Source organism: Ailuropoda melanoleuca, chromosome 12, assembly GCF_002007445.2.
Source record: "Ailuropoda melanoleuca isolate Jingjing chromosome 12, ASM200744v2, whole genome shotgun sequence".
Classification (NCBI taxonomy): Eukaryota; Metazoa; Chordata; class Mammalia; order Carnivora; family Ursidae; genus Ailuropoda; species Ailuropoda melanoleuca.
This window is the reverse complement of record NC_048229.1, coordinates 18571438-18593572: the sequence shown is the minus strand read 5'-3', so window position 1 is coordinate 18593572 and position 22135 is coordinate 18571438. Positions and strand designations below refer to the sequence as shown.

Genomic DNA, 22135 nt, shown 5'->3' with positions numbered 1-22135 from the left:
CTCTGGCCTTGGCCTCCTAACCTAGATACTTCTTAAGCGTAGAGACAGTGTCTGATTCACTCTGCTCTGTCCCCAGCCCTGGTACAGTGCCAGGTAGCAGTCAGAGCCCAGTAAATATTCTGACTGGGACGAATAAGATGGTCACCCAGAGAACCCTGGGGGAGGTATTACCCTTTGACACAACTTGGGGCCCCCAAGGTGGGCCCTAGGGTGTCCTTGAGTAGTGAAGTTTTTAACTGCAGGCCTCCTATGACAGATTTGCTAAGGAGAACCTACTCATGGAGCAGTGATGCCCTTGATACTGTCAGCCAATTAATTCCTTAAGTACTTCGAGTTAGGAAAGGCCTGCTGATTTGATTTTATCTGTCTTTTAAGATTGATCTATCTTCATATCCCATTCCAGCTGGACTTCCTCTCCTCTTCTTCCTCCATTACTGGTGGTACAGGATCTAATTACCTCATCACCCCTTAATTTATTTATGAAAGGGCTGAGGTTAAAGAAAAGAAGAACGAAACTCCTGGGTCCTTTGGGAACCTTCTGTAAAAGCTTTCCTTTCCCCATTCCCTCCCTTACACCTGATAAAAACCTCCTTTTCTGTTTCTGGCAAGTTGGAATTGTTCTTACTTACAAATTTAAATAAATAAACTTCCCTCCCAGGGCTGAGTGGAAGCCAGCCGCGTGGGTTAAGCCTAGCTCGCGGGCTCCCGGTGGATCAATCAATCTATCAACAAGAATTTATTGATCCCACAGGAAGCAGCTTCCATAACCAGCACATAGCTCCTGGACGTCGTGGCTTCCTTTCCACAAGACACTTGGGGAAGAGGAGTCTTTTGAAATTTTTAATTTTATTATTAAACAAGTAATACATGGATAACATTCGTTTTTAAATTCAAAAGACACAGATACGTAAAATAACAAGTGAAAAGTAGTTCTCCCTCTTTCCTTGCATTCCACCCCACTGTTGAGCTTGAGACTCTATGCTTTTATTCAGACCTTTGAACAATGCACTTTCATACAAGTACACCTATATAAACAACTCATTTAAAAATAAAAGAAATGGGATCACAACATAGGTGCAGTTGTTCTTTTTTAAACAATATGTCCTGGACATTCTTCCAGTCAGACCACACAGATCAACGTTTTAATGGTTGCAATAGTATTTTACAGCATAGGGGTACCATTATTTATCCATTTCCCTACTGATGGACCTTAACATAGCTTCAAATTTTTCACTATTACAACCTATGTTGCAAGCACTGGTTCTTTGGCAATTATCCAATCAATCACCCATTTACTACTGCAGGCTCACCACGTGCCACGCACCGTACTCGGGGTTGGGGATAAACAAAACAGACACCTAAATATAGTTTTGAGTGATTGAAAGGAGGCATTTTCTTTTTTCAAATGCGCCAGACAGGCTGAAGATTAGTCTCTATTCAATCCAGGAGGCCGAGGAGTCGCCACGGTGTCTCCACGGCTGTGAAAAAGGGGGCCTCAGGACCCGTCGCTGCTGGCGAGGAAAAGGAGTAGATGGCTCGAGTCCGCTTTCCGCTCACGCCCTAGGTCGGAAGGCTGCAGGTCTAGCCGGCAGTAACGAAACACCACTTCTCACACACCACGCGTCGGGCGCTGAACAGTGCGTGGGCGCAGGTCCGGCAGGGCGGGGCCGAGCGGCGCGCGACCCTCCGCGCGCTCGGGGAGGCACAGACCCGGGCGGCCTCTCTGTCCCCCACTCCCGCGGGCTCTATGACACCGCGCTGGCTCGCGGGACGGGGCGGGGTTGGTTGAGGGGGAGGAGACCACTCCAAGCTGTACATCTCGCGGTGAGCCGCGAGCAGAGCTCTCTCGCGAGAAATAGGAAGTACCGCGCTTGCGCGTTGCGTAGGACTTCCTGGCCTTGGCAGGTCCCCCGGCGGTTGTCTGAGGGGCGGTAATCCGTGCGGAGGCCACTACGCTTTCCCCCCAATCCCGCCGTGACTCGCCACCATGAGCAGCACCTTAGCCAAGATCGCGGAGATCGAAGCCGAGGTAACGGGCAGAGCTGGCGCTTCGCTTTTCCCTCGGAGTGTTCTTTTTTAGGTAGCGGTGCTCTTGCCTGTACTCCCTTGAGCTGCGTCAGGACCGGCCCAGTTTCTCCGACCCGCCTCAGCCCGGCCCCGAGTCCCCCGACTCCGCTTAGTACGGGCCCGCGTCCCCCTATTCGCCTGTACCCGGTCCTGCGTTCCCCGACCCCCTCAGCCTCCGCTGGAGGGGCCCCCCCCCCGACTCCCCTCAGCCGGGGCCTGCGTTCCACACCCGTGCTCCTTGGTCGGTACCCCGTCCCGTGTTCGGTTCCTGTCCGAACATCGATCCTCTCAGTCTTCCTTTTTCTGTGAGCAACACAATCCTCTCCGCCCCCCTACTCCAGCCCTGACCCGCTCACGCACTTAAGTATCTTTCATCATCTCCCAAAACTCATCTCCCTTTCTTCAGTCTCTATGAAGACCACCTTTCCCAGAATATTGCTCCCAGGAATGGATCTGGGATAACATGTGCGGTAGCTGTTGATTCCACCTGAATTACTATGTGATTCTGTTGTCTGAAGTGCTCAGAGCTCTTTAAAATCCGGAAAGTGGTGACCTTATATCAGATGGTGCATACGAGGTACAAGCAGTAGAAAAGGACTCCGCAGCTGAGTTTTAGTCTGATCTGTGGATGCTGATTGCCATGACCGTGGTCATGTCTGTTCTCTTTGGGCCTCAGTTGTTCGCCCTGTAGTGAGAGGAATGGGGTGGGTAATGAAGAGAATGAGTTTTCACTCTTTTTTAAGTATGACTAATATGGGTATATTGGCATTAGGTAAGATCTAGAAAAAAAATCATTCACAGTTGGGGGAGAGTTCATTCTGGATATTTTACCCTGTAGGAACTGCTTCTGATTTATGGCTGTGATTCCTCCCTTTCAGATGGCTCGGACTCAAAAGAACAAGGCCACAGCACACCACCTAGGGCTGCTTAAGGCTCGCCTTGCTAAGCTCCGTAGAGAGCTCATTACCCCAAAAGGTGGTGGTGGTGGTGGGCCAGGAGAAGGTTTGTGTTTTTCTTCAAAAAAATTTTTGTGGTGTAATTTCTGTCAAAATAATATAGGTGTATGGTTTAAAAGTAATTTTAAAATTTCTGTAATAGTAGTAGATTTGTATTTTCTAATCCTTAATTCATGAGTTGTGTTTATTCTGTTGGTTTCAGAGCCGAATGAATGTTGTCTAAGTGATAAACTAGAGTTTTATGTATATCCTTTTTTTTAAGTTTATTTTTTTGTAATCCCTATGCCCAGCGTGTGTCCCGAACTCAAGATCTTGAGATCAAGAGTTGCATGCTCTTTCAACTGAGCCAGCCAGGCACCCCTATGTGTATCCTCTATTGATCCAAAATAGGTTTTAATTGGCTTACAGGAATACCTAAATACATACATCAACAAGGTAAAAAATAAGTAAGGAAATTGATGCAAAGAGAAGTCAAGGTAGGAAGAATAATTTGAAGCAAGAGAGATAAGGTTAGGGCCAAAATAGTGTCATGAAGTCTGTATACTTCCTAGAGGAGGGCCACGAATTTGGCTTTGAAGTTGTTTGCAGCTATTAAAAAAAAAAAAGAAAGAAAATCCAGTCAGTCACAGAGTTCCTAGAGTTTGTAAGACAAAGAAGAAACCCATTTTTATTTATTTATTTCATTTTATTTTTAAAAACTTTTTTTAACTTAAATTTTGTTTTTAATTCTGGTAACATCAACAGTGTTATATTAGTTTCAGGTGTACAATATAGCGATTCAGCAATTCTGTACATTACTCAGTGCTCATCACAATACGTGGGCTTTTAATCCCCTTCACCTATTTCATCCATCCCCCCACCTCCCTTCTAGTGACCATCTGTTCTGTCTAAGAGTCTGATTTTTTGTTTGTCTCTTTTTGCTTTTGTTTTGTTTCTTATATTCCACATATGAAGAAACCTGTTTTAATTAATTTATTAATTAAAAAATTTTATTTATTTGACAGAGCCAGTGAGAGAGGGAGCACAAGCAAGGGGAGTATGAGAGGGAGAAGCAGGCTTCCTGCCGAGTAGGGAGCCTGATGCGGGGCTAGATCCTAGGACCCTGGGATCATGACCTGAGCCGAAGGCAGACGCTTAATGACTGAGCCACCCAGGCGCCCCTGAAGAAACCCATTTTTAAAAGATTTTATTTATTTATTTGAGAGAAAGAGAGCACACGTGCGAGTGCACACACACAAAGGGGGGGATGGACAAGGATAAGCAAACCGCACTGAGAGCAGAGCCGGATGGGCTTGATCTCTTAACCCTGAGATGACCTGAGCAAAATCAAGAGTTGGCTGCAGCTTCACTGACAGCCACCCAGGTGACCCACCCATTTTTAGATCAACTATTATATAATCTTTGAGTGTTAAATACTATGGGTACTAGAAAGGTGTGTAATAGTGTAAGTGGTAGAGGAATAAAATTTCTAAATAAATACTCCATTAAACAATGTTGGGGTGCCTGGGTGGCTCGGTCAGTTAAGCATCTGCCTTCGGTTCAGGTCATGATCTCAGGATCCTGAGATCCAGTCCCATGGGGCTCCCTGCTTGGCAGGGAGTCTACTTCCCCCCGCCCCCGCGCTTGTGCACGCGTGCTCTCTCTCTCTCTCTCTGTCTCAAACAATTAGATAAAATCTAAAAAAAATTAAAACAATGTTAATTGCTATTTTGTGTGCTTAAGTTCTGGAGAGGTAAACTATACAAAGTTGGAGAAATATGTCCTAGATAGATAGGCTACCAGAATGTGAAAGGAATTTCATGAATCTCAACACTTCAAGAGATAACTTTCCTCTTCTTTTTGATATTTATTGATGTTTTAGGTTTTGATGTGGCCAAGACAGGTGATGCTCGAATTGGGTTTGTGGGTTTTCCATCAGTGGGGAAGTCAACACTGCTTAGTAACCTGGCGGGGGTATATTCTGAGGTGGCAGCCTATGAGTTCACTACTCTGACCACTGTGCCCGGTGTCATCAGATACAAAGGTGCAAAGATCCAGGTAAGTCAGGCCTGCAGGTCACAGATGGGAAGAAATCCATTCTTTCATTCATTTAAAAAGCCTTATTGGAAGCTCTCTGTATGCTAGACCTGATCTTTGATCTACTAGGTCCTTCCTGTCTAGCAAGGAAGATAGAACAGTACATAAAGACAGTAACAGTGGGATGGTGTTTGTGAAAACACGGAGAAAGAAGGGACTTCTTTTTCACCTGAGGATATTGGGGGAACGTTTGGTAAGACTAGAAAAGCTTTATGTAGAAAATGACAATGCAGGTGGGTGTTGAAGTTCAGGTAGAATTTCATCAGCCAGAGAAGGTAAAGGGCACTTTCAGGTAGCCCTAATGGTAAATAGCATGCTGGGGTGCAAGCTGAGGTGTGGGACAGAGTGGTAGAAACTGAATCTGGAAAAGTAGGTTGGAACTGAATTATGAAGGGCCTTGTGTGCCTGCTAAGGAATTTGAATTTTATCTTGTATGTAGCTAGGAACCATCAGAGACTTTGTAATAAAGAAATAACAAGATCCTTTTTATTTTTTATTTTTGTATTATTTGGTGAGATCCTTTTTAGAAGATAATTCTTATGTGTGAGGCCTAATGAAGTTGGTGTCATAAGTTTTTCTTAGATAGGTGATGGATTTAGGGCTTCCATATGAAGAGTCCCTTTGGGTATGAAAGTGGGTGTATGCAAATGTAAGCTTTAACGGGTCATATTCTTGTTGGCTGCACAGCTAAGAAGGCAAGATTCTGAATTCTCTGACATTTAAATCTAGGCTGGAGGTTCCCAGAATTTCTTGGCTCACAGCACCCTTAGTGTCTCAGCAATTATTTCCTGGTCCTTTTCTTGTCCCAGTAATTTTTTTTGTCGTGCCCCAGGCCAAAAGAAATACCTAATGGTTCTGTTTGTTAGGTCCAAACAGCTTAAGTATTTATGTCCTTAAAGCCATAGTTATTTATTTACCAGTGGAATGTGTGCACTCTTACGTACCACATAACTTCTCAAACCTTGGAATCAGATTGGATACCACCACACTTGTTTCCTTTTCCACATTGGTTTTTGTGTGGTGCTTTTTATTATAGCAACTGATGAAAAATCTAACTTCTCAAAGATTTGGATATGATATAATTGAAAGCAGTGTAGAGTGGGATGTAATGTTGAAATTGTGAGCTATGTGGAGCTACTAGTTCTTTCATTGTTTGACATATATCAAGAATTGCTGTTCCTCTTGAAAATTTAGAATATCCCTTGGCACCCTTAAGTTCTCTGTGGTGCCCCAGAGTACCTTGGCTCATGGCTTGGAAACTATTGGTATAAGCATTTGTTTTCCCTCTTGCTGAGCTACAGTGAGTTGTGAGGCGCATTTGTGCTTCTTTATTAATCTGAAGTAGGAAGGGACCAGTGTCCTGGTGGTATTTTCAATTTTCCTGCCCATGCGGAGACCATGTTGGGACATGGACCTTTCAGGAACTCCACGTCCAAATGTATATAAAAAGAATGAGGATGCTTGAGCATATCTGGACCACTGCTTGATACCATCTGGTTTTAGAGCCTTGGTGATAATCACAGTTTTGGCAGCTCAGAGGATAACTTCTTCCCTGATGAGATGCTGTTGACACCTCTTTCAGGGCTTTTGAGTATATCAGAATAAAGAACTATTTAATCCTGTCTTGTCTTTCCCGCAAAGCATGCATTTCAGTGTCTCCTGACATGTTAGGGTTTGTTTTTTTTTTCCCCCTTTTTTGCATGATGCTTTCTTTTCTGTCTGTGTACTCTCCTCTCCCTCCCACCCCTGCCCCGACTTTGTTCAGAAACCAAGTTAAGGTGTACATAACAGGATGAAAATGACCACCCTTGAATGTTTTTTAAGTAGCTGTTTTGTGGCAGAGTGCTCATTATCTGTGACATGGAGGGAGAGGTGTACAAAATTAGAATCATTTAATAAGAATTATAAGGAGGGAAAGTTCTGGTTTTCTGTTAGGAAGGATGATGTTTTTAACAGTAAAGGTGCCTAAGAATGGAATGGTACCTCTTGAGGTAATGAATTACTGTGTCTGGAGGTGTTTTAAGTAGTGGGGTGTTACAAAGCAAACTGATGTATCACATAGGCAGAGATTAGCCTGCAGAATGGGTGTTCAGTTTTAAAAATTATGGGGCTTATTTTCACCTTGCTAGGGTCTCTAGGACTTTTTTTGTTCTATATAAATAATTGCCTTGCACATTTAACTGCTTTAACCTCTAAAGGCATTTGAGTTTGAGTTAGTTTAACGTTAAATTCTTAAAATCCTACAGTTTCATGATTTAAAAAAAATTTTGTTCTTGTCTCTTTGTTGTAATATGGCATTCAGATATGTAAAGCATGAGTTATTTTATTGAATGGAATTTAATTGCCATGTCTACAGCCATAGCACCCTGAACGTGCCTGATATTGTCTGAAATTTAGTTGCCACGTTAAAATAGTTTGATGTAACTTTAAAAATATTTCCCTGTCAAGAAAAGTTAAATTTAGGTTGTTTTTACTTTTGTAGGGGCTTCAGTAAATTTCCCCGTTTTCAGTTGCGATAGTTAGAAAGCCTGTGCTCTTTTCTCTTAGTGTAATATTCTCTCTTTCAGATGGTCTTTTATAGCCATATTCTAGGTTTAAGAGTTTTAGATTTTCCAGATGGATTTTCCTTTTTGGGTTCTTGAGAACATTAGCTAGGCTCAATATACACTAAAACCTTTTGCTGATGTAATATGTATGTGTGTGTGTATATATATTTTTAGCAGAAGTAAGATATATATATTTTTTAGCAGATCGGGATTTATTAAATGTTAGAAATAGATTATAGAATCTTTGGGGGAGTTGAAGTAGAGTGTAGACTTAGTTTCTAGGAACAATTGATGATGAACTTTGTTTTTTCAGACATCTTTATTGAGGTATAATTCACATACAATAAACTGCAGATAAAGTATGCAGTTTGACATAGCTATATACTGGTGAAAATTTCTGCATGCCCCTTCCCTCCTGGTTCCCTCCATCTCCAAGCAATTACTTACTTAACATTTTGTCACTACAGGTTAGTTTACATGTTGATTTTTACAGAAGTAAGACCATGTGTAAATATAAATGTACTCTTTTTTGAGTAGCTTTTTTCATTCAACATAATTATTTTGAGGTTCTCTTGTATCGCTCATGTTGCTGCCCCTTATGTGAACATCCTACATAATCACTGAAGAATTATGAGGAATAGATTAACATTGATGCAGTAGTCACTCAACTACAGACTTTATTCAAATTTTTACCAATTTTCCCACCAACGTCCTTTTCCAAGATTTTATCTGGGATCATCCTGTGTTGTTTTTAGTTATTCTTCCTTATTCTTCTGCCATCTGTAGTAGTTACTTGGTCTTGTCCTTTAAAACCTTGACACTTAAAGAGTACTGAGGAGTTAGTTTCATGGAATGTCCCTTAGTTTGGGTTTGTCAGATGTTTTCTCACAATTAGGTGGAGATATTAGTATTTTGTCAAGAATACCATGAAATGCTGGTGTGTCCTTCTCAGTGCATCTTACAGGATTCATGATGTTACATGTCTTGTTTTTGTTTTTGTTTTTTAAAGATTTTAGTCATTTTTTGAACAGAGAGAGACACAGCGAGAGAGGGAACACCAGCAGGGGGAGTGGGAGAGGGAGAAGCAGGCTTCCCACTGAGCGGGGAGCCTGATGTGGGGCTCCATCCCGGGACCCAGGGATCATGACCCGAGCCGAAGGCAGCCGCTTAACGACTGAGCCACCCAGGCGCCCCCATGATGTTATATGTCTTGATTGGTGATGTTGACCTCCATTAGTTGGTGGTATCTGCAGGACTTCTCTACTGTAAAGCTATTATCTTTCTTTTTTAAAAAATTATTATCTTTCTTTTTGTAGTTAAATATCTTGGGAGCGGTACTTTGAGAAGATACAAATCCTGTCTCTCAAACTTGCCCACTCATTTTAGTATCCATCTGGATCCTGTCGGCAGCAGTTAGTACTCTGCTTCTTGCCCAATGGTGATTCTTTATTTTTCTCTTACTACATGTTATTAGAATTCTACTATTTGGAAGAGCTGTTCTTTCTCTCATTTATTTATTCAATAATATGTATCAATGTGGGTTTGTGGATATTTGTTTTATTATATGGGTTATAATCCAGTACTACCATTATTTTATTACTCGTTTTGTTCCAGCTTTGACAATTAGGAACTCCTTCAGGTTGGCTCCCCTGTACTTTCCATAAGCCCCCATCTTTTTGTGAGTACTTACTTATTTTTTGGCATGACACGATTTTCCATGCTAATCTTAGATTTTTCCCTGCTCCAGGCCTGAAATCAACCACTTCTGAAGGAGCTCTAGTTTCTTTTATTGGAAAATGGTATTTAGAAATCAAGATCTGGTGTGCTCATTCCTTCCTGTGTAGCCTTGTAAATCAGTGTAACTAAAGTTTCCAAGTCAGGGCTGATGTATTCAACATAAATTATAAAAGGTAGCTCAGTTTGGTGTGTTGTATTAGTCTTAGAGGATGTAACATTATTTATTATGTAGTGAAGAATAGGGAGGAACTTTGAGTAGGCTCTTGAAAGGAAAAGCTGAACTGTCTAAGCACCTCCTGAATTAGTTCTTTTTCATTGTGGTTTAGTTATTTTTAAAATTTATTCATCGTAAGTAATCTCTACACCCATCATGGGGCTCATCAAGACTGAGAGATCATGAGTCTCATGCTCTTCCAACTGAGCTAGCCAGGCGCCCCCATTGTGGTTTATTTAATGTGAAGTATATTTTTATAACGTCAGATAGGCTTATAGCAAAGGCTGGTATTAAATGATGTTTTGATAAGTTATCACTCTGTTCCTTGTCCATTCATGTGGATAATACAATATTGGCCATATAGTGGACCCTTGATATTTTCAGATTTTATATATGCTCTTAACTGTTTTCAGTGGACTCTTTAAGGATTTATAACTAATAGTTTGTAATTTTGCTGAGATGTGCATTTGATTTGTGTGCTATGAAGTTGGTTTTTATGTTCTCACTGTTATGTACATACACTATGACTTCTGTGAAGTTTTACCTTTACTGCATTTTCTGGGCAATTAAGCAGTCATTTTCAACTGGGGACACACATCAGAGTCACCCGTGGAGCCTTTTGAAGTACAGATCAATATCTGAACCATACTTTGCCCTTTTAAATTAGAATTTATAGGGATGGGGCTTGGATATCTGCATTTTTAATGGTTTTACAGGTGATTATTATGTACTCTCCTGGTTAAGAATGACTGCAGAAATTTTTGTGAATTGGGGAATTTGGAGGATTTGCAACGCTCTCAGTATGTATCATGTGAATATCAAGATTCAGCTATTATCTACAGTAAGGAATTGGTATGGAGGCTCAATCTTCTGAAAAGGAATATTAGAAGATATCTTCTAATATTATATATAAATATATAATATATATTATTTGTTTGTTTATTTTAGAGAGGTGGTGGGGAGCTGAGGAGAGAGACAATTTTAAATAGGCTCTGGGCCCAACTTGGGGCTCGATCTCACAACCCTGAGATTATGACCTGAGCCAAAATCAAGACTCGGACAATTAACCGACTGAGCCACCCAGTTGCCCCTAGAAGATACTAATGTAGAATAATGGGTTTGGCCCTCAAAATGTGACTTATAATCTTTTTGATTTACTAGGATTGTGATTTTGGGCAAATCATTTAACCTCTGTGAACCTTAGCTAATATCTTTATCTCAGAGTTGTTAGGCATTTTAAACTAGGTAAAGTATATAAAAAACTTGCATATAAAAAAGTATATAAAAACTGACATTTAAATGCATAGTAAAAGTAGTATACACTCAACTTATAAGGAAGGTTGGATTTGGATCTTTTATACTTTGGATACCTGAAAAATAAATCATTCTGTTTGATCTGTTCAGATTTATGACTTCCTTTTCCCCCTCTCTCCTTTACCCTGTCCTTAATAATGCAGCTCCTGGATCTTCCAGGTATCATTGAGGGTGCCAAGGATGGGAAAGGTAGAGGCCGTCAAGTCATTGCAGGTGAGTGGTCCAGGGCCACCATCATGGGATATCATCCCTTTATTGGGTAGTGTTCCTTTAGTTGGGGACTGTTGGACTTAAGAGATTTTACCACAATAAAGGGCCTAGTTTTACCTGACTTCTTACTGGAGTAGATGTCAGAATATGAAGGGACCTCAGAGAGTAATAGTCCAGATCTCCATTTGAGGAGAAACACTAAGGATGGGAGAAGTGAAGTGCTTCTGCTCATTGTTGCACTGGTTGTGGCCAATTCAGAACTAGAACTTGGGTTTCCTGACTCCCACCCATGCCTTTCCTTCTTTTCTTTTACTTGAAGTAAAATATTATAAAAGGCTCATCATAAATTGGAACAATCTGCTACTCCACCTTTCCTCACCTCCACTGTCATTCCCCATAGGCAACTATTATCAGCTCTTCAACTGTTCCTTCTGTTATTTACCTTCATATTTTCAAGTATTATGCTTATATTGCTATTTCACAATTAATTAATTTTAGATATCATCTGCTGGTTTCGTGTTATGGTAGAGAGTTTCTATACCTTTTTTCCCATTCTTCTTAAAAAATTTTATTTTTAAGTAATCTTCGCACCTAACATGAGGCTCAAACTTACAACCCTTAGATCAAGAGTCACATGCTCCACTGACTGAGCCAGCTAGTGCTGCCCTGTCCTTTCTTTCAAATAAATTATATCACAGTTTTTAGTTAACTTATCAGTCATAGTTTACATTATTATGTAACTTTTGTTCAGTGCTAAGATAAGTGGAATATTATGACTTGGTTTCTTTTCTCTCTCTGTTTTTTTTTAAAGATTTTATTTATTCGACAGAGATAGAGACAGCCAGCGAGAGAGGGAACACAAGCAGGGGGAGTGGGAGAGGAAGAAGCAGGCTCACAGCAGAGGAGCCTGATGTGGGGCTCGATCCCATAACGCCGGGATCACGCCCTGACCCGAAGGCAGACGCTTAACCGCTGTGCCACCCAGGCGCCCCGGTTTCTTTTCTCTTGACGTCTGTTTTTGAAATTTGTTTTTCATGGAGTTAATAATTGTTTCTTTTTTGTTTTGTTTTTATTTACTTTTTTTGTGTTTGCTAATATTTTTCAAATGTTATAACAGATCAAATGCCTATCAGTCAGTTTTCTAGATAGTTAAATATAGCTCCAAATACTGGCTTACTGATTTCATTCTTTCCCTCACAACCCTGACAGTACTCTCCTGTACCCTGTCTTCTTGCAGTAATCTGGATTGGTTGCTTTCTAGATCAGCACTGTCCAGAAGAGGAAATGGTGTGAATCTGTGCTCTCCAGTATGGTAGCCCCTAGGCATGTGTTGTTATTGAGTGCTTTAAATGAGCCTGGTGCAATTGAGGAACTAAATTTCAAATTTTATTTCATTTTAATTAGTTTACATATCCCCATGGCTAGTGGAGTATAGACTTTTTGCCTGGCTATCATCCTGAGACTTTCTTCTCTGTTTTTGTGTGGGATCCTGCTTCCTGGAGAGTCCGTGTCTTTTTTGGGTTCACTTTCATGTTTTGCTGACGCACATTCTTTAGTAAACTTCCAGAAAAAGGATGAATGATAGGTAAATTTTTGTTTTTTTATGTTCGAAAGTGTTTTTGTTCTACCTTTATATTGAATTACTAACTTAGCTATTTATACAATTATGTATTAGGAGTTATTCATGTATGAATATCAGAAACATTATGCTAAATTAAAAGAGTGAGGCACATAAGACTATATTTTGTGTAATTCCATTTATATGAAATTTTTAAAAAATGCAGACTAACCTATGGTGACAGCAGATCAGTGGTTGAATGGGAATCAAGGGGAAGATTGATTTTAGAGGTGATGGAAATGTTCTCTATCTTGCTTGCCTGTGGTGGTTACACAGGTATATACATTTGTCGTTAGACCATATGCTTAATATGGATACAATTTTTTTTTTGTAAATTACACTGATTCTTTATATATATATATATATTACATATATATGTGTGTGTATATATATAATTACACTGATAATAATGTTGACTAAAAATGTGCCAAGCAGATAGTCTTATGTTTTTAGAATCTTACTGTTTTAAATCTTTCTGAACTTTTTCAGGGATTTAGGTTATTGCTCGGTTCTTACCTTCATTCTGACTTGTTTTTCTGCTAGTGTATCTAGAAGTTAACACATCTTCTAGATATACCAGTGGAAAACCAGGCACACATTGCAGATTGACTTCTGGCATAGAATTCGGTAACCTTAAGAACTTCATGTGTCTGTGTATTTATTAAAAAATCCTTTGTCTTAATGAAATTCCAGCACCCCCCACCCCAGCTTTTGAGTATTTGGCTTAGTTAAGTCTTTCATGAGCTTTGCTTGGATATAATTTATTTTTTCCATTCTTCAGTGGCCCGAACATGTAACTTGATCCTGATTGTTCTGGATGTCCTGAAACCTTTGGGACATAAAAAGATAATTGAAAATGAGCTGGAAGGCTTTGGCATTCGCTTGAACAGCAAACCCCCCAACATTGGCTTTAAGAAGAAGGATAAAGGAGGCATTAATCTCACGGCCACTGTAAGTGGAGGTGATATGGGGGCAGGCTGCTGAAGGGACTGGGTAGAGAGTGGATTGAAGCACAGGGATACTGACCTTTGGAAATTACCTGGCTCCTGCCAGCAAGCACTAACAGAGGTGACACGATGACCTTGCAGTGACTAACAGAGTAGGACAGGAATCAATCTCAGACTTAACTTCATTTCTTCTTTTGGGTTATTTATTTGGTGTGGTATGGGAGTATAGACCATTTTTAATGCTTACATGAAGTAGATGGCTGCTAATATCTTGTGTTCAACACAGATTTATAGAGTGCCTACCATGACCCAAGCATTATTTTAGGCTCTTGTTGGGCAGCGGGGTAGGTTGGAAGAGAGAGCAAAATAGAAATCTCTTTCCTTACATTCTATGTGGAAAAGTAGTGAACAAGATTAATGAGTTAATACATTATATTAGACGATGATGAGCTAAGGACAAAAATATACTAGAAAAAGGGATAGAGAGTGCTGGTGGGAGAGTTAATTAGAGAAATCTTTACTGAGTTGACATGAAGTACTTAACAAAAGGGATATCTTGGGGAAGAATCCATATAGAGGGACATCCCAGTGCTGCAAAGCCCTGAGGTACAGCATGCCTTTGCATGTTTGGGGAACAGCGGAGTGAGCAAGTAGGAGAGTGGTAAGAGATGAAGTCATAGCATAGGGCCATATGTGCTTTTACTTTTCAGGAGATGGATAACTATTGGTTGGGTTCCATCTGTGGAGCAAACATGATTTGATTTAGGTTTGGTGGAATCAGTCTAGCTGTTTGTTGAGATCAGGTTGGATTGGGTTAAGAACAGAAGAAACAGAAGCAAAGAAGCCATTTAAGAGGTAATTGCAATAATCCAGTCAAGAAGTAATGTTTCTCTCAGAGCAGAGTTTTGTAACTGTGGGAGAGATGAGAAGTGGTTGATTATCAAATCAAAAGATTTTGAGAGTAGCTGGTAGGAATTAGACCTGGATTGGATATGGGTTGTGAGAGAGATAACTATAAGATTTTTTCCTGAGCTAGAAAAATAGACTCTCATTACTAAAATGGTAAGACTTTGAATAGGATAGGATTGGAGGGGAGGGGAAGATCAGGATATTCAGTTTGAGATGCTAGACATCCAAGTATTACCATTGAATAGGCATATGAGGAATTATTTAGGCTGGAGGTATAAATTTAGTGGATAGCAACTCTAGAGCCATGAACTTAGCTGAGATAACTAGGAATGAGTATAAATAGAAAAGAGGTTCAAGGATTGAGCCTTATGCCCCCCCCCCAAGTGATTATAGGTTGGGATATGGGAAGAATCAGCAAATATGATTTTTTAGACAAAGAAGGAGGAAAACCAGGAAAGTTTGGAATCTTGAAAGCCAAGTAAAGAAACTCTTTCAGATTAGAGGAGTGATCAGCTGTCCAATTCTGCTTGCTTCTAAGTCATAGAATTGAGGACTGAGAATTTCCTACAACATTTAACATTCTAGAGGTCCAGATGATATGACTAGCTCAGAGTTAAGTTGTCCTGCCCAGAAGATCTTTCTTATCCTGTAATAATGTTTGAATTTGAACATTTAGTATTCTTTCTTTGCTAAGGCTGCCGTAATAAAGTATCATAGATTGGGTGGCTTAAATAACAGAACTTTATTTTGTCTTAATTCTGGAGGCACCAGATATCTGAGATCAAGGTATGAGCAGGGTTGGTTTCTTCTGAGGCCTCTACTTGGTTTGTAGATGGCCGTCTTCTCCCTGTGTCTATACATGGTCTTCCTTCTGTGTGTCTGTATCCTAATCTCCCTTTCTTGTAAGGATGTCATTCACATTGAATTAGGGTTCATTCATTTGACCTCATTTTAACTTAGTTACTTCTTTAAAGACCCTATCTTTAACCGTAACAGTCACATTCTGAGATACTAGGGTCAGGAATTCAACGTATGAATTTGGGTGGGAGTGATTCAGTCCACAACACCTTCATTTGAGGTTGGAAAGATTATTAGTTTTTAAGTATTTCCTAATAAAAGCCAGTTACTCTCATTGAGAATAACAGATTTTAGAAATCAATTTGTACTTTAGAATTACCAGGTATAATGGTGGATATTTTGGGGAGATTTTTTTTGCTCCGTAACCAGTCATTGTCTTCCTGCACATTCAGTGCCCTCAGAGTGAGCTGGATGCTGAAACTGTGAAGAGCATTCTGGCTGAATACAAAATTCACAATGCTGATGTGACACTGCGTAGTGATGCCACAGCTGACGACCTCATTGATGTGGTGGAAGGGAACAGGTACTGAGTACACAGTCTGCTGCCTGAGTTTGAATTTGAAGGCTTGTGGTGGAGACATTGGATTATGAATCTGGAAGACATTGATTCTAACTGGCTGTGCAACTGTCTCAAATAATAGTGGGCCTTGGTTTTGTTAGCTGTAAACTGAAGGGTTGGTTTTGATTTCTAACATTCTTCTGTCCTCTGAAATTTGATTATGATGGTCAAGTTCTCCATTTCCATTACTTGCTGAGAACTAGGCCGTTCTCTGAACTGTGTCATATGATGGTGGAAGAGAGTAATTCTCAGTCTGCTCTCAGAATTAATCCATCCGAGAAATCCTATAGGCTGTCGTATAGAACTCAGAGCATGCTGGGCTGTATTTGTTCTAAGGGTAACCTAAAGGTATGTAGCTGAAGCCCTATTCCATGAAAAATTACTATTTTTAACATTTTAAATTAAATATAAGCCACTGTTAAAATTTTCTCCTGGCATTTGAGCATAATATTGTTCAGTTGCTTTCTTGTTCGTTTGTTCCTGTTTATTGGATGGAATTATTTGATTCTCATTTGAAAACAAATGCCAGTTCTTTGAGTTAGGCATTGTATAAGTGAGGCAATTGAAGCCTGAAAAGTTGTGGCTTGCTATAAATTATTAGTAACCTTAGCTGCCATATTGATATGGACATTAGGATTGTGACATTGTTAGATGTTACATTTTTATTTTAGAATTTATCATGAAATATATATATATGTATGTAAAGATTTTATTTATTTATTTAACAGAGATAGAGACAGCCAGTGAGAGAGGGAACACAAGCAGGGGGAGTGGGAGAGGAAGAAGCAGGCTCCTAGCAGAGGAGCCTGATGTGGGGCTCGATCCCAGAACGCTGGGATCATGCCCTGAGCCGAAGGTGGACGCTTAACGGCTGTGCCACCCAGGCGCCCCATCATGAAATATATTAAAAATATATTTACATTTACAGTTCATAAAACAACTTTGTGGGAAATTGAGACTTGCCCAGGGGATTTAGATCAGGAAATGACAGAGCTGGGAGTAGATTGAGTCTGTGTGATTCCAAAGCTTGTGTTCCTTTATGATGCCTCTTAGCTGCATGGCTCATACTGGGGCCTGAGTTTTGTTACTTCTCAACTCATAGTTCACTTTTTGGACATTCTACCTTATTTTGGTAGGAAGCCTTTTGGGGGCGCGGTTGAGGGGGTTGGTCTGCCTCTTATGTTTTGCGAGTCTCTGATTTGGGGTCCTGGGCGAGAGGATGCTGATAATCACACTGACAGCCTTGTCAACGGCTCCAGACTAATGTCCTGTTTTTATTTTACTTCTGTAGAGTTTATATCCCTTGTATCTACGTGTTGAATAAGATTGATCAGATCTCCATTGAGGAATTGGATATCATCTATAAGGTGCCTCACTGTGTACCCATCTCTGCCCATCACCGCTGGAATTTTGATGACCTATTGGAAAAGATCTGGGACTATCTGAAACTAGTGAGGATGTAAGTCTTAGTGGAAGGGGTCATATCGCTGTAGGAATTAAACCAGATTATCCTAAAATGATACTTCTCTGGAGCTCATTGACATAATTTGTCTCTTTTTGGAGATATAAACAAATTAATTTCTGTCATCTGCTAGGCCATATTGAAGACACTTTCTTCCTTAATTGGAGGTTATCTGTGTCTCATCTTTTTAGGGGTGATGGAGGGTTGATTTGCATTCAATACATGAAACATTCCAAGAAGTAGGCAACCTCTGCTCCCTCTGTGTTCTAGTTACACCAAACCCAAAGGCCAGTTGCCAGATTATACATCCCCAGTGGTGCTACCTTACTCCAGGACTACAGTGGAGGATTTCTGCATGAAGATTCACAAAAATCTTATCAAAGAATTTAAATAGTAAGTATCATGGGCATGTAGTGCCTTCTTTTCCCTGTGAGCTCTTGATTCTACTAACTAGCAATTCTTAGGTTAGCATTAAAGAAAATGGCATCAGGGGGCCTGCTAAAATGCTTGTTTGGTTAGGACTCTGCAGTATCTTCCTAAAACCATGCCAAGTTGGAGCAGGAAGAGCTTCTAAGCCTTGTCAGGTCGGATGGGCTGACAGTACACAGGGCTTTGATTTTCTGTTGTTAATTGGTCTTCTTCTTGCCAAACACAAATGTTAATTCTTCTTACCAGCTTCATACTGGCCTCCAGTGGGTACTGAGACCACCTCTAAACCTTAAGCATGGGTAAATGCCCCTAACTCTCCTTAGTATACTTTCATTGCTGATACAGGCTGAAAAAAATGTTCTGACATCTTTATTTTGAGCTAATTGAGCTAATTTTATTTATCTTATTTTTCTAAAGATTTATTTGTGTGAGAGAGTGTGTGTGTGCACCCATGAGCGGGGACGGGAGCAGAGAGTCTCACGCAGACTCCTTACTGAGTGTGGAGCCTGACACAGGGCTTGATCCTACGACCCTGAGACCATGACCTGAGCCAAAACCAAGAGTCGGATGTTCAATTGACAGAGCCACCCAGGCACTCTGAGCTAATTTTAGACTTACAGAAAAGTTGAAAAAATAGTGCAAAGAGTTTCCTTATATCCCTTACCACTTTTCTAACATTATCCGCTCACGTAACTATAGTGTAGTTATCAAGAACAATTTTTTGCCCATCGGTTGATGAGAAGATGTGGTGTATATACATAAAATAGGATATTATTCAGCCATAAAAAATAATGAAGTCTTGTCATTTGCAATGACATGGATGGAGCTAGAGAGTATAATGTTAAGTAAGTCAGAGAAAGACAAATACTATATGATTTCACTCTTGTGGAAATTAAGAAACAAGCAAAGGGGGGAAAAGGAGAAAATAAGAAATAGACAAGTATAGAGAAAAAACTGATGGTTACCAGAGGGGAGGTGGTTGGGGGGATGGATGAAATAGGTGATGGGGATTAAGGAGTAGTGCACTTGTGATGAGCACTGGGTGATACATGTTGCATCACTGTCTTATGCACCTGAAACTAATATAATAAACACTGTTAACTGGAATTAAGATAAAAACTTTAAAAAAATACTTGTTTCTGATCCTAAGAATACTGAAAGAGTGAAGACCTTTATTAAACTATCCAGGAAAACTGTTTCCACGTGCAGGTGCTGATTTCCACTATCTTCAGACCTATACATTTTGGCATATATTTGAATCAGTGAAGGAGAGTCTTGTGAAGTTAGATTATTTTCCTTTTTCAAACTTCATAGATATCTTTGTAAGTCTTGCCTTCCGTGGTGGCAGAACACTGTTCTGCGGGTCTAGAAATATAAGTTAACAAGGGAATTAAATGAGAAGGGAGAAAAATATTTTGGGGGAAAGACCTGTCAAAGCAAATAGAATTTTATTTGGTCACTATTTTCCTTTTTTTAAATTATGGAACAAATAGCATTTAAACCATCTTAATAGAAAAAAATTCAGCTTTAGACCTACTAATTATAACATTTGTCCTTGTTGCATTCCGTTTGTGTCCTTGAATACACGCACATGTTCTTTGATCATGTACTATGTATTTTGTTACAAGATTTACATCATTTTTATAACCACATTTTTCCTATTTATTGCTACTTTACAGAGTTTTCTTGTGTTCATACACAAACCTTTCCTTTTAATTTCTTTAATCTAGGATTTATGATAATAGGCCTTTGATATATTTTGCTTCATTGCTCTCCAAAAGGGCTGGACCTATTTACATTGCCATCAACAAAATGGGAGGCACTGATGTTACTGCAGACACTGAATATGATCACTAAAAACTAGTTTTCTGGGGACCTGGGTGGCTCAGTCGGTAAAGCATCGGCCTTCAGCTCGGGTCATGATCCCAGGGTTCTGGGATTGAGTCTTGTGTTGGGCTCCCTGCTCAGTGGGGAGTCTCCTTCTCCCTCTCCGCTTCCCCTGCTCATGTTCTCTGTCTCTTGCTTGCTCTCTCTCAAATAAATAAATCATCTTTATAATTAAAAAAAAGACCTAGTTTTCTAGTTTAAGATTATAAAATGGTTACCTTGCATTTATCTTGTGTTTTGAAAATTATATATATATATGTTTTACTAATGCTGTTGTAGTTGTCCTTTTTTTTTTTCAAAGTGAAATCTTGTTCAGTGATTTCTTTTTGGAACATAGGTTATTTTTGGATTGATTTATTTTAGAGAGAGAAAGGGAGAGAGAGTGCACACGTGAGGCCGGAGGGGCCTGGAGCCCTATGTGGGGCTCTATCCCATGACCCTGAGATCACGACCTGAGCCGAAAGCAAGAGTTGGGCACTTAACTGACTGTGCCACCCAGATGCCCTGGAACGTAGGTTTTTAGAGATGTTTTCTTGCAGTGGCAATACAGTAACAGTAATGTGGCCGCCATTTTCTATCCCTTGGTACATAGTTCTTAGCCTTTGTGAGGCAGGTCTCAGTGTCTTCACCATTTTCCATCACTAGCACAACATATACTTAGTATTGGAGGTCTATAGATAAAAATTACCTTCGTGAGGCGCCTGGCTGGCTCAGTCTGCTTCTCCCTCCCCCTGCTCTTGTACTCTTGCTCACTTTCTCTTTCTCAAATAAATAAATACAATCTTAAAAAAAATTACCTTTGTAAATTCAAAAAAAAAAAAAATCAGAACATACCAATTATGGTGTCTTGGGAGGGAGAGAGAATTTTCCTAGCATGGGTAAGGAGGGAGGCTCTATATTTATTAGTACCCACTGATGGTTTTAGTAGACCCAATAAAAACTGGTACTCTGTAACAATCTATAACTGACACTGTAAGAATCAATTTCTAATCTGAATTATTTCAGAGTACTTTTCTATAACAAACCCATGCTTTCTTCCTTTTAATTTTAAACTAGTCTTGTCACATTTCTCGTTTGTGTTTTTTCTCTTTGACTTTCCTAAATTGGCTCTGGAACAAGAACAACCACACAACTTCCAGAAGTCTTTGCCACTTTGTATGTGAAGGCTCCGTTGTGCCATATTGCTGGGGAAGCTAACGCCTGTGGGCTTTGAATGTGGTCCTTGACGGGGGAGAGAGGATGTTGCAAGCCTATGGTTCTTAAAAGATGGAATGCTAAATCTAAGCAGAAAGGTAGCACCCACATAGCCGGGGTAGAAGCTAGGTGATTATTTACACTGACTTTTTTTTTTTCCTTCCATACAGCGCTCTGGTCTGGGGTCTATCTGTGAAACACAATCCTCAAAAAGTGGGTAAAGATCATACGTTGGAGGACGAGGATGTCATTCAGATTGTGAAGAAATGAAACCTTCCCCTCTGCCCATCTGCTGGGCCAACTGTAGCAGCTTTTCCCACGGTCAAGCACTCTACCCCTTCTAGCTTTGGCAGCCAGTGGATCAGGATTCAGGGGAGGGAGATGAAGGCACCCAAGCTGGAACTTTACTTGTCTTAACTTGGTGTCACCTTGTAAATTCAACTGCATAAAGGACCTGGTAGGCGAGCCAGCTATGTGCAGTTCATGTGTCATTGTCAGAGTTTGTTTTGGGGTGGACTAAATGAGGATGGGTATGTAGAGTAAGGCATTTGCAGAAAGGGTACTTGGGAGCTTGGTCTTAAGTGTGAAATGGATAACAATGTGACTGCAACATCTTATCTGATGTTTAGTCACGGGGAACCCTTCCAACTTTATGTGGCTTTTACTCAAGTGGTCTTTCGCAGATGATACTGGAAAGAGGAAGGACATGATGTAAGTTAACTGATTATGCCCTGTAAGGCTGGCCCATGTGGGAGATAGTGTCGTGTGGCAGTTGAGTAAAGTACTCTATCCAGACACATCAAGAGTTTGAATTGCGTGGCCACTTCTAATTAGCTGTGAAACCCTGCATAAATTACACAACCTCTATACCTGTCTGTTTCTTCACGTAACATGGAGATGGTAATAGCACTTTCCTTCCAGAGCGGAGACTGTTAGTATTAAAGGAGACGGTACTTGTAAAATACTCAGCACAGTATTTGGCTTAGAAGTACTTAGTGAATGTTGGCTGTTGTCACTGGTCCCTTTCCTTGACCTGAGCAGCAGGTTTGTGTGTATACATGTGTACGTATGGGGGTGGGATGTTAGAAGGAGAGGTGGGGTCAAGACTACTTAAGAGGGTACTGAGGACATAATGAGAGGTTTTGGGCTGAC

At 40.3% G+C, this 22135-nt stretch overlaps 1 protein-coding gene across 2 annotated transcripts; it reads left to right on the top strand.

Moving 5' to 3' along the window:
• Positions 1–1871: 1871 nt before the first annotated feature.
• Positions 1872–21782, top strand: DRG1 (developmentally regulated GTP binding protein 1). Of its 2 annotated transcripts, none has more exons than XM_002915549.4 (9): positions 1872–2029; positions 2946–3069; positions 4885–5060; positions 11054–11123; positions 13520–13689; positions 15845–15975; positions 17303–17470; positions 17744–17866; positions 21154–21782. In XM_002915549.4, exons 1-9 carry the CDS (start codon positions 1988–1990, stop codon positions 21251–21253), a joined length of 1104 nt encoding a protein of 367 aa, XP_002915595.1. In that variant the 5' UTR covers positions 1872–1987; the 3' UTR covers positions 21254–21782. The 2 variants fall into 2 exon arrangements, with proteins under 2 accessions (XP_002915595.1, XP_019651199.1); XM_019795640.2 differs by having other exon boundaries at positions 1946–2080.
• Positions 21783–22135: the final 353 nt, after the last annotated feature.

What these genes read in the sequence shown, in the direction of transcription:
- DRG1 (XM_002915549.4), top strand. Translation starts at nt 1,988, where the DNA reads ATGAGCAGCACCTTAGCCAAGATCGCGGAGATCGAAGCCGAG. An exon ending in AGGCCGTCAAGTCATTGCAG is followed by an intron (nt 11,124 to 13,519) that starts GTGAGTGGTCCA and finishes TCCATTCTTCAG; the next exon opens with TGGCCCGAACATGTAACTTG. An exon ending in CTTATCAAAGAATTTAAATA is followed by an intron (nt 17,867 to 21,153) that starts GTAAGTATCATG and finishes CCTTCCATACAG; the next exon opens with CGCTCTGGTCTGGGGTCTAT.